Here is a 13,618-nt window from a genome sequence, read left to right as displayed (position 1 = left end):
CCTGAACCCTGAACCCTAAACCCGAAACCCTAAACCCTAAACCCTAAACCCTACACCCTACACCCTAAACCCTGAACCGTGAACCCTGAACCCTGAACCCTGAACCTTGAACCCTAAACCCTAAACCCTAAACCCTAAACCCTACACCCTACACCCTATACCCTGAACCGTGAACCCTGAACCGTGAACCCTGAACCCTAAACCCTAAACCCTAAACCCTAAAAACCCTAAACCTAAACCCTAAACCCTAAACCCTACACCCTACACCCTACACCCTAAACCCTAAACCCTAAACCCTAAACCCTAAACCCTAAACCCGTAAACCCTAAATCTAAAACCCAAAACACTAAACCCTAAACCCTAAAACCCTAAACCCTAAACCCTAAACCATATATTATTTTAAATCTCAAGTATTTAAATCTTAGTTATTTTTTTATTGCCAATGTGTCCTGCATCAATTACTTTAAATCTTAATTTTTTCTATTATTTAGTAATATCTCTTTTTGAATTAGAAATATGATGTCATGGCGAGGAGGGCCTCCACTGGGCAGGGGCGGGGCTCATGCGCTCGTTTGGGCCCAAGCAGGGCTCGGCTCAGGCACCGGTATGATTCAATAGTTACAGGGTTAAAACTTTATCGGGCGACTTTATATCCTAATTTCTATTGAATCAAATTTGAATATGGACTGTATAAAATCCCTCCCCTTACCCACCGCACAATGCACACCGGGTCACCCGTGCCCTAAACCCAGCGACTCTTTCTCCCGTGCGACGACTACGGCTTTCCTCGGCGATCGGCTGTCTTCCTCCCCATCGGCGAACAGCGGACGCAACGGCGGTGTCTTCCTCCGCTGAGTTCCTGTCGCTGCGGCGATTTCCTCTCCATCGGCGAAACAACGTCTCCGCCCCCCCGGTATCTCTCTCTTTCTTTTCCTCTTCCCCCTTCGCCGTTGCAGCCCCCCCTTCCCCGATCCCTCCTCTCTCCCCCTCCCTCTTCCATTGTCGCAGCTCCGCTCCTTCCGCCGACACCTTCCTCCCCCTCCCTTCTCCTCCCTCTTTATCCTTTACCCCTCTCTCACTGCTCCTCCCTTCGCCGGCACCATCCTCCCCTTCCCTTCTCCTCCCTCCTCCTTCTCCCTTCGTCGCGGTTCCTCCCCGATCCTCGACACCATCCTCCCCTCCCCTTCCCATCCGGGACCACTGCTCCTCCTCCCTCTTCCATCCCTTCCTCGCAGCGCACTCCCACCACCACACACACACAAACACACACACACCCCCCCCCCCCCCACGGCGGTGCCCCCTTCCTCCACCCTTAGCCGATAGAGTTGGTTGCTGATGATGAAAATCTCGATATTCTAGGTTATGGTATGCGATCTTGGCAATTATTGTTTTTAATCTTGATAGAGTAGGTTATTTTTTACATTCTCTGATTCCTGGTAGAATGTTATAGTTATTGGGTTTGCTGATCATCTTCTTGACACCATCAATTTTAACTTCTGACATGTTTCTATTTTTTATAAAATATATGTCTGATTTCTTTTTCTTTTTATTGCTCGTGTTTTCTGGAGGAATGGAAAGTTATTGACATCTTCTCTTTTGGTGAATAAATAATTTAGTGTAGTATTACTTATTGGTAATTTGGTGAATAAATAATATGTTGGAAGTCCCTGTGGTAGCTTATAGTTCTTTTTAAAAGAACTAAAACCATAGGAAGTTTGTACATTAAAGGAAAAATCTGATTTTTTACTTAGTATTGTTGAAGCATCTGAACACATATTGGATTTTAACTTAACTACAGGTTTTGTAAACTAATTTTTGCAATTTTGGGTTTCATATTAAGTGTTTCTTTGCACATATGGCTAACCTACTTACACAGTATCATTGTCATATGAGTAAATTAAGGTATTTTACATTTGTTAGAGTGTTTTTAAACTGTTTTGGGTCACTTGATAAAGTGTGATTGGCATTAAACACTAGAAGCAAGTCATTTAACTGAGATTTATGTTTCTTTTTCTGCATCCTTAATTTGCTCGTCTTTTACTCATTGTGCATCTGACATTATCCCTAAACCCTAACCGAAATCCATAAATTCTAAACCCTAAATTATTTTAAATCTTAGTTATTTAAATTGTTAATTATTATATTATTGCCAATGTCGCCTGTTCAATTATTTTAAATCTCAATTATTTATATTATTTAGTAATATTTAGTTTTCCATAGGAAATATGATGTCATGGCAAGGATCACATGGGCGGGCGCGGGGCCCATACACTCGTTTGGGTCAAGCAAGGCTCTGCTCAGAACCAGCCTTATTCAATCATTATTGGGTGAAACCTTATTCGAGTTAGTTTATATCTTTAGTTCGATTGAACCAAATGAGAATACGGACAACTTAAAAACCCGCCCCTTACCCACCCGCACAATGGACACCGCGGGCACCCGTGCCCTAAACCCAGCGACTCTTTCTCCCGAGCGACGACTACGGCGTTTCCTCGGCGATCGGCTGTCTTCCTCCCCATCGGCGAACAGCGGAAGCAACGGCGGTGTCTTCCTCCGCTGAGTTCCTGTCGTTGCGGCGTTTTCCTCGGTGAACGGCGGCTGCCGCGTCTTCCTCTCCTTCGGCGAAACAGCGTCTCCGCCCTCCCGGTATCTCTCTCTTTCTTTTCTTCCTCCTTCGCCGTTGCAGCCCCCCCCCTTCCCCGATCCCTCCTCTCTCCCCCTCCCTCTTCCACTATCGCAGCTCCGCTCCTTCCGCCGACATCTTCCTCCCCCTCCCTTCTCCTCCCTCTTTACCCTTTACCCCTCTCTCGCTGCTCCTCCCTTCCCCGGCACCATCCTCCCCTTCCCTCCTTCTTCCCCCTTCGTCACGTTTCCTCCCCCTTCTCCGACACCATCCTCCCCTCCTCTTCCCCTCCGGGACCACAGCTCTTCCTCCCTCTTCCATACCTTCCTGGAAGCGCCCCCCCAAACCCAACACACCCCACAACCGCCACCCCCATCCCCCGCCCACCACGCGCACACCCCCGCCCCCCCCCCACCCCCCAACACCCGCCACGGGGTTCGTCCCCTTCCTCCCCCCATCCCCGATAGAGTAGGTTACTGATGTGGAAAATCTCGATGTTGTAGGTTATTTTATGCGATCTTGGCAATTGTTGTTTTTAATCTTGAGAGTAGGTTATTTTTTATATTCTCTGATTCCAGGTGGAATGTTAGTTAATGGGTTTGCTGATCATCTTTTTGACACCATCAATTTTAACTTCTCACATGTTTGTATTTTTTTATAAAATATGTCTGATTTCTTCTTCTTTTTATTGCTCGTGTTTTCTGGAGGAAAGGAAAGTTATATAGTGTAGTAGAGCTATTGGATAATCTTCTCTTTTGGTGAATAAATAATTTCGTGTAGTATTGCTTATTGATAATTTGGTCAATAAATAATAAGTTGGAAGTCCCTGTGGTAGGTCATAGTTCTTTTTAACATAACTAAAACCATAGGAAGTTTGTATATTAAAGGAATTATCTTATTTTAACTGAGATATATGTTTCTTTTTCTGAATCCTTAAATTGCCCGTCTTTTACTCATTGGTGCATCTGACATCTTTGACCCATGTTTTATTTGAGATATTGGTGGTGCAACATAGAAAGGTCATACTGTTTATCACCTAGCTTTCAGTTCAAATGAGAACGTACAATGTGTACATGCATCTCTTGTCATAACATTGATGAAGTGACTGCTTGCACCGAAATAGAGGCTATCAAGCATCTTTATGTTCAATAGTAGGGTATATCTCAAACATTAAAATGTCATTGTATCATTCACTCCTCTAGAAAAGGTACGGATGATGATCTCAATTTTAAAGCCATTGACTCTGATCTGTGAATGCTAAAGGCATGTGAAGATTGCCCTTGTATTAAGGGCAATCTTCACCTTCTATTAAGATTAATCTCAATTTTAAAGTCATTGGTATTAAGGAATTGCCCCCATTTATGAGTTTTTTACCATACAAGTCCTTGGTTACGTTAGTACATTCTAGTTGCATGTAATGGCATGAGCTGCATGTTGCCTTGTGCAATGTAGACTGATTGGTATGGATGCACAAGTGGACCTTCAATGACTTGTACATCCCAGATATAAGGCGAGGATCATTGAATTTTTCTCAAAGGTTAATTTGTTTTATGAAACCAGCAGGACATTCTTTTACTTTTGTTGAAGTTGGCATTTCTTTATTTGTTCATTAGCTTAAATATTTGGTATTTTTTATGTTTGTTATCTTTCCAGAGTGGGATTACCAAGCAGTAGGGAGTTATTTGATGCTAAATTGGAGAAGAAAACTTACAGGATTATTACTCGAGTTTATGAATGATTCCCAAAAAACATTGCTACCAGTTGTCCAAAAGCCTGATGGGAAGAAAAATTTGATGGTTTGTGATCAGATTCCTATGAACAATTTCTGCTGCTAAATAGATCTCTAGGTCTTTTTTATCTTTTATATCTCCTCTGACTACTCTATGTTATATTTGATATTACTGATTCTGAGGTATCAAATTTAGTTTATTATTTAATTTTTAAAGAAGAATAGAGTGATTTGCTTAATAAAGTTCTAACAAGTCACATATGTAGTACCTGGTATTGAAGACTTTGACCACATTGATATCTCTGAATTTGTTCAAAAAGCTCGGGGTCTCTTAGTAAGTTTCAGAAAATTAGAACTTGGAGACAGTGACAGCAACTGTGGTGTCTTCCTCCGGGGAGTTCTTGTCGATGCGGCGTTTTCCTCGGTGAACGGCGGCTGCTGCGTCTTCCTATCCATCGGCGAAACGGCGTCTCTGCCCCCACGATATATGATGTCATGGCGAAGAGCGTGTGCGGGCGCGTAGCCCATGTGCTTGTTTGGGCCCAAGCAGGCCTCAACTCACACCGATCTAATTCAATTCCAAACGGGTCAAACATGAGTCAACTTGGTCTGGATGTCTAGTTTGAACCAAATAATAATTGTGTTACCGCAAAAACTTCGCCCATTATCCACCCCATAACAAACGCCCGGGCGCACCTGTGCCCTAAACACAACTCCTGTCTCCCTCGCGGCGACTCTCTTCTCCCCAGCAGCGACTACGGCGTTTCCTCGGCGAGCGGCTGTCTTCCTCTCCATCGCCGAATAGCGGAAGCAACGGCGGTGTCTTCCTTCGGGGAGTTCTTGGCTGCGCGTTTTCCTCGGTGAACGGCGGCTTCTGCGTCTTCCTCTTCATCGGCGAAACGACGTCTCCCCCCGGTATCTCTCTCTGTCTCCTCCTCTTAGTCCTTCGCCTTCGCAGCCCCCCCTCCCCAATCTCTCCTTCCTCCCCCTCCCTCTTCCACCTTGTCGCTTGGCAGGCTATTAGGTTTCTACTTGAGCGTTTCATTTGCTCATGTCGGCCCCCAGCTCACGGCCCTGTTGTTTCGGATCAATTGCTTCGGTTCGTATTCAATCTTGTCCTCTAGTTTTGATTCTTGATCGATTTTTGTGCTGTCTTCAATCTTGCCCTAGCTCTCCGTCGCTCTCGTTTCAGATCCATTTTTCTTCTTCCCTTGGTCTTTAATCTTGACTTACAGTTTGATTCTAGAAGGTATCTTTTCTCTTGTTAAATCTTGCCTCGACGCCTTCCTTGTTTTCCCGTCGTTTCGATTCTTGAAAGGATCTTTAGAAGTCAGTTTGATTCTTGTTTTCCCGCCTTACAGTTTGATTCTTGAAGATATCTTCTCATTTGTTTAGAATCTGATTTTGGTCTTCCACTTCTTGGCGATAACAAGAACGGTCCAATAGGGTCCGCTGCCGAGCCTTTTGGCACAACATGGTCCAACATGGCCCTTATCGATCCATCGTTGAGGTGCTCCTTGATGGGCCTCTTCCATCTGGTGATGACCTTATCGGCATACATCTTGATCATAACCTAAACCAGGAGAGGAGCTGCGACAAAAGGTGGAAGAGGTAGGAGGGAGGAGGATTGGGGAAGGGATGTCGTCGTTGTCTTTTCACTAAGGAAAATGTCGCAACGCCAAGAGCTACTTGGAGGATCCAAAATAACCTAGATTGAAGATGAGGTGGTGGAGAGAGGATCCGGGATAGGAGATAGAATCTTCGGAGGGAGAAAGGAATCATCTGAAGATCCTAGGAATTCGATTTGGCTACTATTGAATATTATCTACTAATCCACACACAAAACAAAATCTACCGAGGAAAACGCCGCAGCCGAGAACTCCTCGGAGGAAGACACCGCCGTTGCTTCCGCTTTTCGCCGATGGAGAGGAAGACAACCGCTCGTCGAGGAAATGTCGTAGTCGCCGTTGGGGAGAAAGAGAGTCGCCACTAGGGAGAGAGTCGCAGTGTTTAGGGCACGGGTGCACCCGGGTGCTAGTTGTGAGGTCGGTAAGGGTCGGGGTTTTGTGGTGTCGTGATTCTTATTTGGTTCAAACTAGAGATCCAAACTAACTCGACTCAGGTTGGACCCAATTGTAATTAAATCAGACCCGTGTCTGTACCCAGCCCTACCTCGGCCCAACTAAATATTACTAAAATAGAAAAATAATTGAGATTTAAAATAATTGACACAGACCACGTTGCCAATAATAAATGATCAAATAATTAGATAAATGCTCATAATTGAATCAGGCCGATGCCTGAGCCGAACCTATCTTGGGCCCATGGGCCACGCGCTCACCCGTGCTCGAGATTCCATGGAAAAATAAATCTTAAGCCCCTAAGTTATTATAACCCGGATTCCATCGTAGTCACTCACGAACAGCCCATTGCGATTCCATACTCAACTCAGGGGCTTAATATTTATTTTTCCATAGAATATAAGATCTCGAGCACGAGCGGGCGCGTGGCCCATGGGCCCAAGCTGGGCACGGCTCAGGCATCTGCCTGATTCAATTATGAGCATTTATCTCATTGTTTGATCATTTATTATTGGCAACATGGTCTGTGTCAATTATTTTAAATATCAATTATTTTTCTATTTTAGTAATATTTAGTTGGCCCCAAGCAGGGCTCGGTGCGGACACGGGTCTGATTCAATTACAATTGGGTCCAACCTGAGTCGAGTTAGTTTGGATCTCTAGTTTGAACCAAATAAGAATCATGACACCACAAAACCCCGACCCTTACCTTCCTCACAACAAGCGCCCGGGCGCACCCGTGCCGTAAACACTGCGACTCTCTTTCTCCCCAACGGCGACTGCGGCGTTTCCTGGGCGAGCGGTTGTCTTCCTCTCCATCGGCGAAAAGCGGAAGCAACGGCGGTGTCTTCCTCCGGGGAGTTCTCGGCTGCGGCATTTTCCTCGGTAGATTTTGTTTTGTGTGAATTAGTAGACAATATTCAATAGTAGCCAAATCGAATTCCTAGGATCTTCCGATGATTCCTTTCACCTTCCGAAGATTCGATCTCCTATCCCGGATCCTCTCTCCACCACCTCATCTTCAATCTAGGTTATTTTGGATCCTCCACGTAGCTCTTGTCGTTGCGACATTTTCCTTATAGAAACGACAACGACGACATCCCTTCCCCGATCCTCCTACCTCTTCCACCTTTTGTCGCAGCTCCTCTCCTGGTTTAGGTTATGATCAAGATGTATGCCGATAAGGTCATCACCAGAAGGAAGAGGCCCATCAAGGAGCACCTCAACGATGGCTCGATAAGGGCCATGTTGGACCATGTTGTGCCAAAAGGCTCGGCAGGGGACCCTATTGGACCGTTCTTGTTATCGCCAAGAAGTGGAAGACCAAAATCAGATTCTTTTTATGGAAGAAACTTCTCTTGATCCCCCTAGATTTTATCCTTAACCACTCTTGTTTATAAGATTTTGGGTTTTTTTAATGTTTATATCTAGGCTTAGGGTTTTTTCTTTGGTTTTTTGTTCTGTTTGTTATTTTGTTTTTTTTTTTTGAGGCATCAAGTTGCAAGCAAATCAGGTATGGGTGATGATTTAGGTGTACACTATGTCTTGCGGTAAGCATCACGTCTTGAAAGTGATTTTAGTTGTTCTTTGTTTTCTTCTTTTTAACAACTATATTGTATGGCTTTTTCTTTCATGAGAAATTGGGTAATTAATGGGACGTTTCAGAGTTTGATGTAAATGGATCTTGAATTTTTCCACTATGTTACATATGATAGTATTAATTACTCATTTGGTTGCATACACTTGTTCACAAACATTGGTTTAGCAACAGTTCATCCTATAACCTGACTTGCATTAATTTTGAGGTTATTTTGTGTTCCACTCATCGTCATATAGTGGTGTAATCCTGGAATACTACCTGGAGGGTGCTAAATTCTAACAAAAGGATTTACTTATATCTGATGTCTTAAATGCGAAGAAAATATGTGTTTGTCAATTTGTTGTTATATCATTCTATTTTCTAATTATCTAAGCACATTTATTGGTGGTGATGTTACAACTTCTACAAGGTCTTGTTCTTTCATGTTTTCCGTTTCCTAATTTGCTGGTAGTAAATTTTTTTGTTATTAGAAGCTTTTGTACCATTTGTAAGAATTATTTACCAACTTATTCAATTAGTGCTACTTAAAGTTATGCTTATGTTAAATTGTAATATTTGTTTATTTTGTGAAAAAAGAAGCGACACTATGCACATAACAATAGCAATAAAACTAATTGGACTGTATAGCCTCATGATTGTGCCTTTGTCTCTAGAACTATTGCATAGTTCTCCACTTTGCTTTTGCTTATTCTATTTATGGATGCTCATGCCAACCCTAAATCTGTTTTTGGGTCTCACTACTACAACCTTGTGGTTCACATGGCTTTAGAAAATGATCGAGTGTTATGTTCTTTTCAATTCATTCTCTCTCTAAAATTGATGGAGGAATTAGATTGTGATGAAGTTTGGAATTAAGGTTTCACACCAGCCTCTTGCAAATTGTAATTTTGAGTTAGATTGACATGCAATGCTTGTTAACTATTTAGACAAAGAAGACTTGCAAGTGTGGTTGGTACAAGACAATCAAGGTTATTTACCTTGGACATGAAGGAGCTTTTGAGGGTCGACTAATCGATGATTTTTACATTCCTAAACTCATAAAATTAGATAAGTCTTTATCATCTTAAAAAATGTTAAAGTTGCAATCTTCTATTTGCATCAACATGCATTTGATGTAGATCATTATCTGCACATGTTAATTTATACCCATGGATATATATATCATATACTTTATTTGATATGTAAAACCAAACAACAAGAGTAGTAATTAAACCCATAAAGTAATTTATGATATTTTTTAATTAAAAAAATAAGGAGGTGGTACTTTACATAACTTTGTAGAAGAATAAGTTTTCCTAATTTGTTTATCTTATGAGGATTAATATAGTCGAAGAGACTGGGAGGGGAAAAGGGGAAGAAGGACAAGGCATGAGAGAGGGTTTTTATTGATGGTGCTCTTAGTCTCTCTTAACATATTGGGGAGCTTAGGGAGAGTCACCTCAAGCTTGTTCATAAAGAAGGAGATTGCAATATATGTTTCAAAGTGTTTGACTTGTCAGCAAATCCAAGCAGAACATCAGAGACCTGGAGGTTTGTTGGATCCTTTTGATATTCCTGAATGGAAATGGAAATATGTTATCATGGATTTTGTTTCAGGACTACCAAGAACCTCCAGAAACCATGATGTTATTTGGGTTATCATTGATCGGCTAAACAAATCTACACATTTCCTATTGATCAATATGACTTATTCATTTGATAGGCTTGTAGATTTATATATCAATGAAATAGTAACTCTTCAGGGTGTTCCAAAAGTGATCCTCTAATAGACACTCCAGATTTCTTTCAAGATTATAGACAAGGTTACAGGAATCTCTGGGCACTTAAGTGAACTTTAGCTTTGCTTATCACTAATGTTCAATCAGAAATAACCATTCAAACTCTTGAAGATTTACTTAGAGTCTATTTCATGGATTGGAAAGGTGATTTGGATAAAGATATATCCCTTATTGAATTCACGTACAATAATAGTTACCATTCGAGCATTCCAATGGCTCCGTATAAAGCATTGCATTGGAGAAGGTACATAACGCCTTTATATTGGGAGGAAGTTAGCGATAAAAAGTTGTTACCACCAGACAAAGTGCAAGAGACTATTGAAAAGATTCGAGTTATAAGAAAAAAGCTAAAGATTGATCGAAGTCACGGAAAGAATTATGCTGACAATAGAATATAAGATATTGAATTTCAAGTAGGGGATTTTGTATTCCTGATGGTCTATCCTAACGAAGACATTGTGAGATTTTGGAATAAAGAAAAGTTATGCCCAAGGTTTATCGGATATTTTGAGGTCATTGAGAGGATTGATTCGATTGCTTATACGGTTTGCCTAGAAACCATCTTTATGTCACATCCATGATATATTTCATGTTGCAATGCTCAGAAAATATATACCAGATTCCTCCCATGTCATCAAGTAATAGGATGAAATGGACATCTCGTCCTCTTGCTTCCTCTTCTCGTAGGTCCCGTAATCACCTCCATTCTCTCACCGCACCTTATGTAATTACATCATAATTATAGACACGCAAGCCCTAATAATCATAATTCCATCAATGATATTATGATTATTAGAAAAATTATTATTTGAATATTATGAGAAAGGGGCAAGATTCATTGATATTTATGGACTCTATCTATGTGCAATCAGTTCTCGTTCATCAAATTTAAAAAGGATGACTTTGAGATCCACATTTAATATATTTGAGGAATGAAGTAAAAAAAGGATTGAGGTGGAATTTTCAAATTTTATTTGATGGCCTATTGAGATTTGGGATAGAGTATGTGTTTTAAATGATCCGGATATCAAAAATCAAATCCTGAAGGAGGTTCGTAACTTAAAGTATACCATGCATCTCGATAGCACTAAAATGCATATAGATCTCCAAAGTCTTTATTTGTGAGAAGTCATGAAGAAGATTATAATTATGTTTCAAAGTGTTTGACTTGTCATCAAATCAAAGCAGAACTCCAAAGACCTAGTGGTTTGTTGTAAATTTTTGATATTCCTGAACGGAAATGGAAATGTGTTTCTTTGGATTTTGTTTCAAGATTACCCAAAACCTCCAGAAAACATGATGTTATTTGAGTTATCATTGATTGGTTAACCAAACCTACACATTTCCTACTGATCAATACGATTTATTCTCTTGATAGGCTTGCGGATTTATGTATGAATGAAATAGTAAGGCTTAATGGTGTTCCTAAAGAGATTCAATTGATGTGCAAAATTATATTGAGGTTTAGTGAAGACATCTGGTCCTCTTGAGGAACGAAGTAGGAAAGGTAGTGAAGTCGAATTTTTAAACTTTAGATGATGGCTTATTATAATTTGGGATAGAGTGTGTGTTCGAAATAACCCAAAGTATGATTTGAATATTAAGAGAAAAGGGCATGACTCAATGATATCGATGGCTCTATCTATGTGCAATCTGATCTCACTCAACAAATTTAGAAAGGGCAACTATGAGATCCACATATAATCTACTCACGGAATGAAATAGAAAAGGGATTTAAGTCGAATTTTCAAATTTTGGAGGATGGCCTTTTGAGTTTTGAAATAGAGTATGTGCTCTAAATGACCCAATTATCAATAACCAAATCCTGAAGAAAGGTAATAATTCAAAGTATGTGATAATCCGGATTAAATTGTTGATTACATTTTAATTTTATAGATTTTAAGAAAAGGTCGCACCTCTTGTTTGTGATAATTTTGGAGGCGTGACAAAGTTGGTATCGGAGCTTGATTTAAGGATTACTAAGATATTTGATTCATTTGTTGTGTAAAATTTTAATATTAGTGAAGTCGAATTTGTAAATTTTCGAGGAAGGCTTATTGAGATTTGGGATAGAGTGTGTTCGAACTGACCCAAATTATGATTTGAATATAATGATAAAAGGGCATGACTAAATGATATTAATGGCCTCTATCTATGTGCAATCTGTTCTCTTTCAACAAATTTAGAAACGACAACTAAGGGATACACATTTAATCTACTTTAGGAATGAACTAGAAAATGGATTGAAGTCGAATTTTTATGTTTTGGGCGATGCCCTTTTGCGTTTTGGGATAAAATATGTGTTTTAAATAACCCGATTATCAATAACTAAATCGTGAAGCAAGGTCATAATTCAGAATTCTATTGAGGTTTAGTAAATTATATAGAGATCGATGAAAATTATAATTGATGTCTTCTAGGAATTTAGGATGACATCGACATATGGTCTTCTTGCTTATGAATTGTGGATTATGGGTGTGAATTATGACTTACCCGATTTTTAGTGTCCCTAAATTTAGTTTTGATTTTGTGTCAGATTGTTGATTAAATTTTAATATTATGGATTTTAAGATAGGGTCACACCTCCTAAATGTGATATCAGAACATTATTTGAGGATCACTGTAAGATATTTGATACATTTGATGTGCCAAATTATATTGCGATTTAGTAAATTAAATAGAGAGCGATAAAAAATTTCTTTGATATCTTTTAGGAACTTAGGATTCCAAGGACATCTGGTCCTCTTGAGGAATGAAGTCGGAAAAGTAATGAAATCGAATTTTTAAATTTTAGAGGATGGCTTATTCCGATTTGGGATAGAGTGTGTGTTCAAAATGACCCAAATTATGATTTGAATATTAAGAGGAAAGGGCATGACTCAATAATATCGATGGCTCTATCTATGTGCAATCTGATCTCATTCAACAAATTTAGAAAGGGCAACTATGAGATCCATATATAATCTACTTGAGGAATTAAGTAGAAAAGGAATTTAAGTCGAATTTTTAAATTTTGGAGGATGGCCTTTTGAGTTTTGGAATAGAGTATGTGTTCTAAATGATTCAATTATCAATAACCAAATCCTGAAGCAGGGTAATAATTCAAAGTATGTGATAATACGGATTAGATTGTTGATTACAATTTAATTTTATTGATTTTAAGACAAGGTCGCACCTCTTGTATGTGATAATTTGGGGGGCGTGACAAAGGTGGTATCGGAGCATGATTTAAGGATTACTATGATATTTGATTCTTTTGTTGTGCAAAATGATATTGAGGTTTAGTAAAGACATCTGGTCCTCTTGAGGAATGAAGTAGGAAAGGTAGTGAAGTCGAAATTTTAAATTTTCGAGGATGGCTTATTGAGATTTGGGATTGAGTGTGTGTTCGAACTGACCCAAATTATGATTTGAATATTATGATAAAAGGGCATGACTTAATGATGTTGATGGCCTCTATCTATGTGCGATCTGATCTCTTTCAACAAATTTCGAAACGGCATCTAAGGGATACACATTTAATCTACTTGACAAATGAAGTATAAAAGGGATTGAAGTCGAATTTTTAAATTTTGGACGATGGCCTTTTGAGTTTTGGAATAGAGTATGTGTTCTAAATGATCCAATTATCAATAACCAAATCTTGAAGCAGGGTAATAATTCAAAGTATGTGATAATACGTATTAGATTGTAGATTACATTTTAATTTTATGGATTTTCAGACATGGTCACACCTCTTGTATATAATAATTTGGGTTGCTTCAAAGGTGGTATCGGAGCATGATTTAAGGATTACTAAGATATTTG

The 13,618-nt window shown here is 39.7% G+C and overlaps 1 protein-coding gene across 15 annotated transcripts in view; it reads left to right on the top strand.

Moving 5' to 3' along the window:
• The first annotated feature begins 720 nt into the window (after positions 1-720).
• LOC103974485 (uncharacterized) overlaps positions 721-13,618 on the top strand; it is a 47,002-nt gene continuing 34,104 nt past the window's right edge. For 8 of the 15 annotated variants that reach the window (XR_010514706.1, XR_010514705.1, XR_010514708.1 and 5 more), the window contains exons 1-2: positions 2,489-2,646; positions 4,277-4,419. Coding sequence is in view for 3 of the 15 variants with exons in the window: in XM_065189768.1 (XP_065045840.1) it covers positions 4,309-4,419 (111 nt within the window). In the remaining 12 variants the exon portion in view is untranslated. Of the gene's footprint in view, positions 914-953; positions 1,366-2,488; positions 2,647-4,276; positions 4,420-4,449; positions 5,268-13,618 lie in introns of those variants that run through there. The other 7 variants (XM_065189769.1, XM_065189761.1, XM_065189762.1 and 4 more) reach the window with 6 other exon arrangements.

The sequence above is a fragment of the Musa acuminata genome, chromosome BXJ1-6, assembly GCF_036884655.1.
Source record: "Musa acuminata AAA Group cultivar baxijiao chromosome BXJ1-6, Cavendish_Baxijiao_AAA, whole genome shotgun sequence".
Classification (NCBI taxonomy): Eukaryota; Viridiplantae; Streptophyta; class Magnoliopsida; order Zingiberales; family Musaceae; genus Musa; species Musa acuminata.
This window is presented reverse-complemented; position numbering and strand designations above follow the sequence as displayed.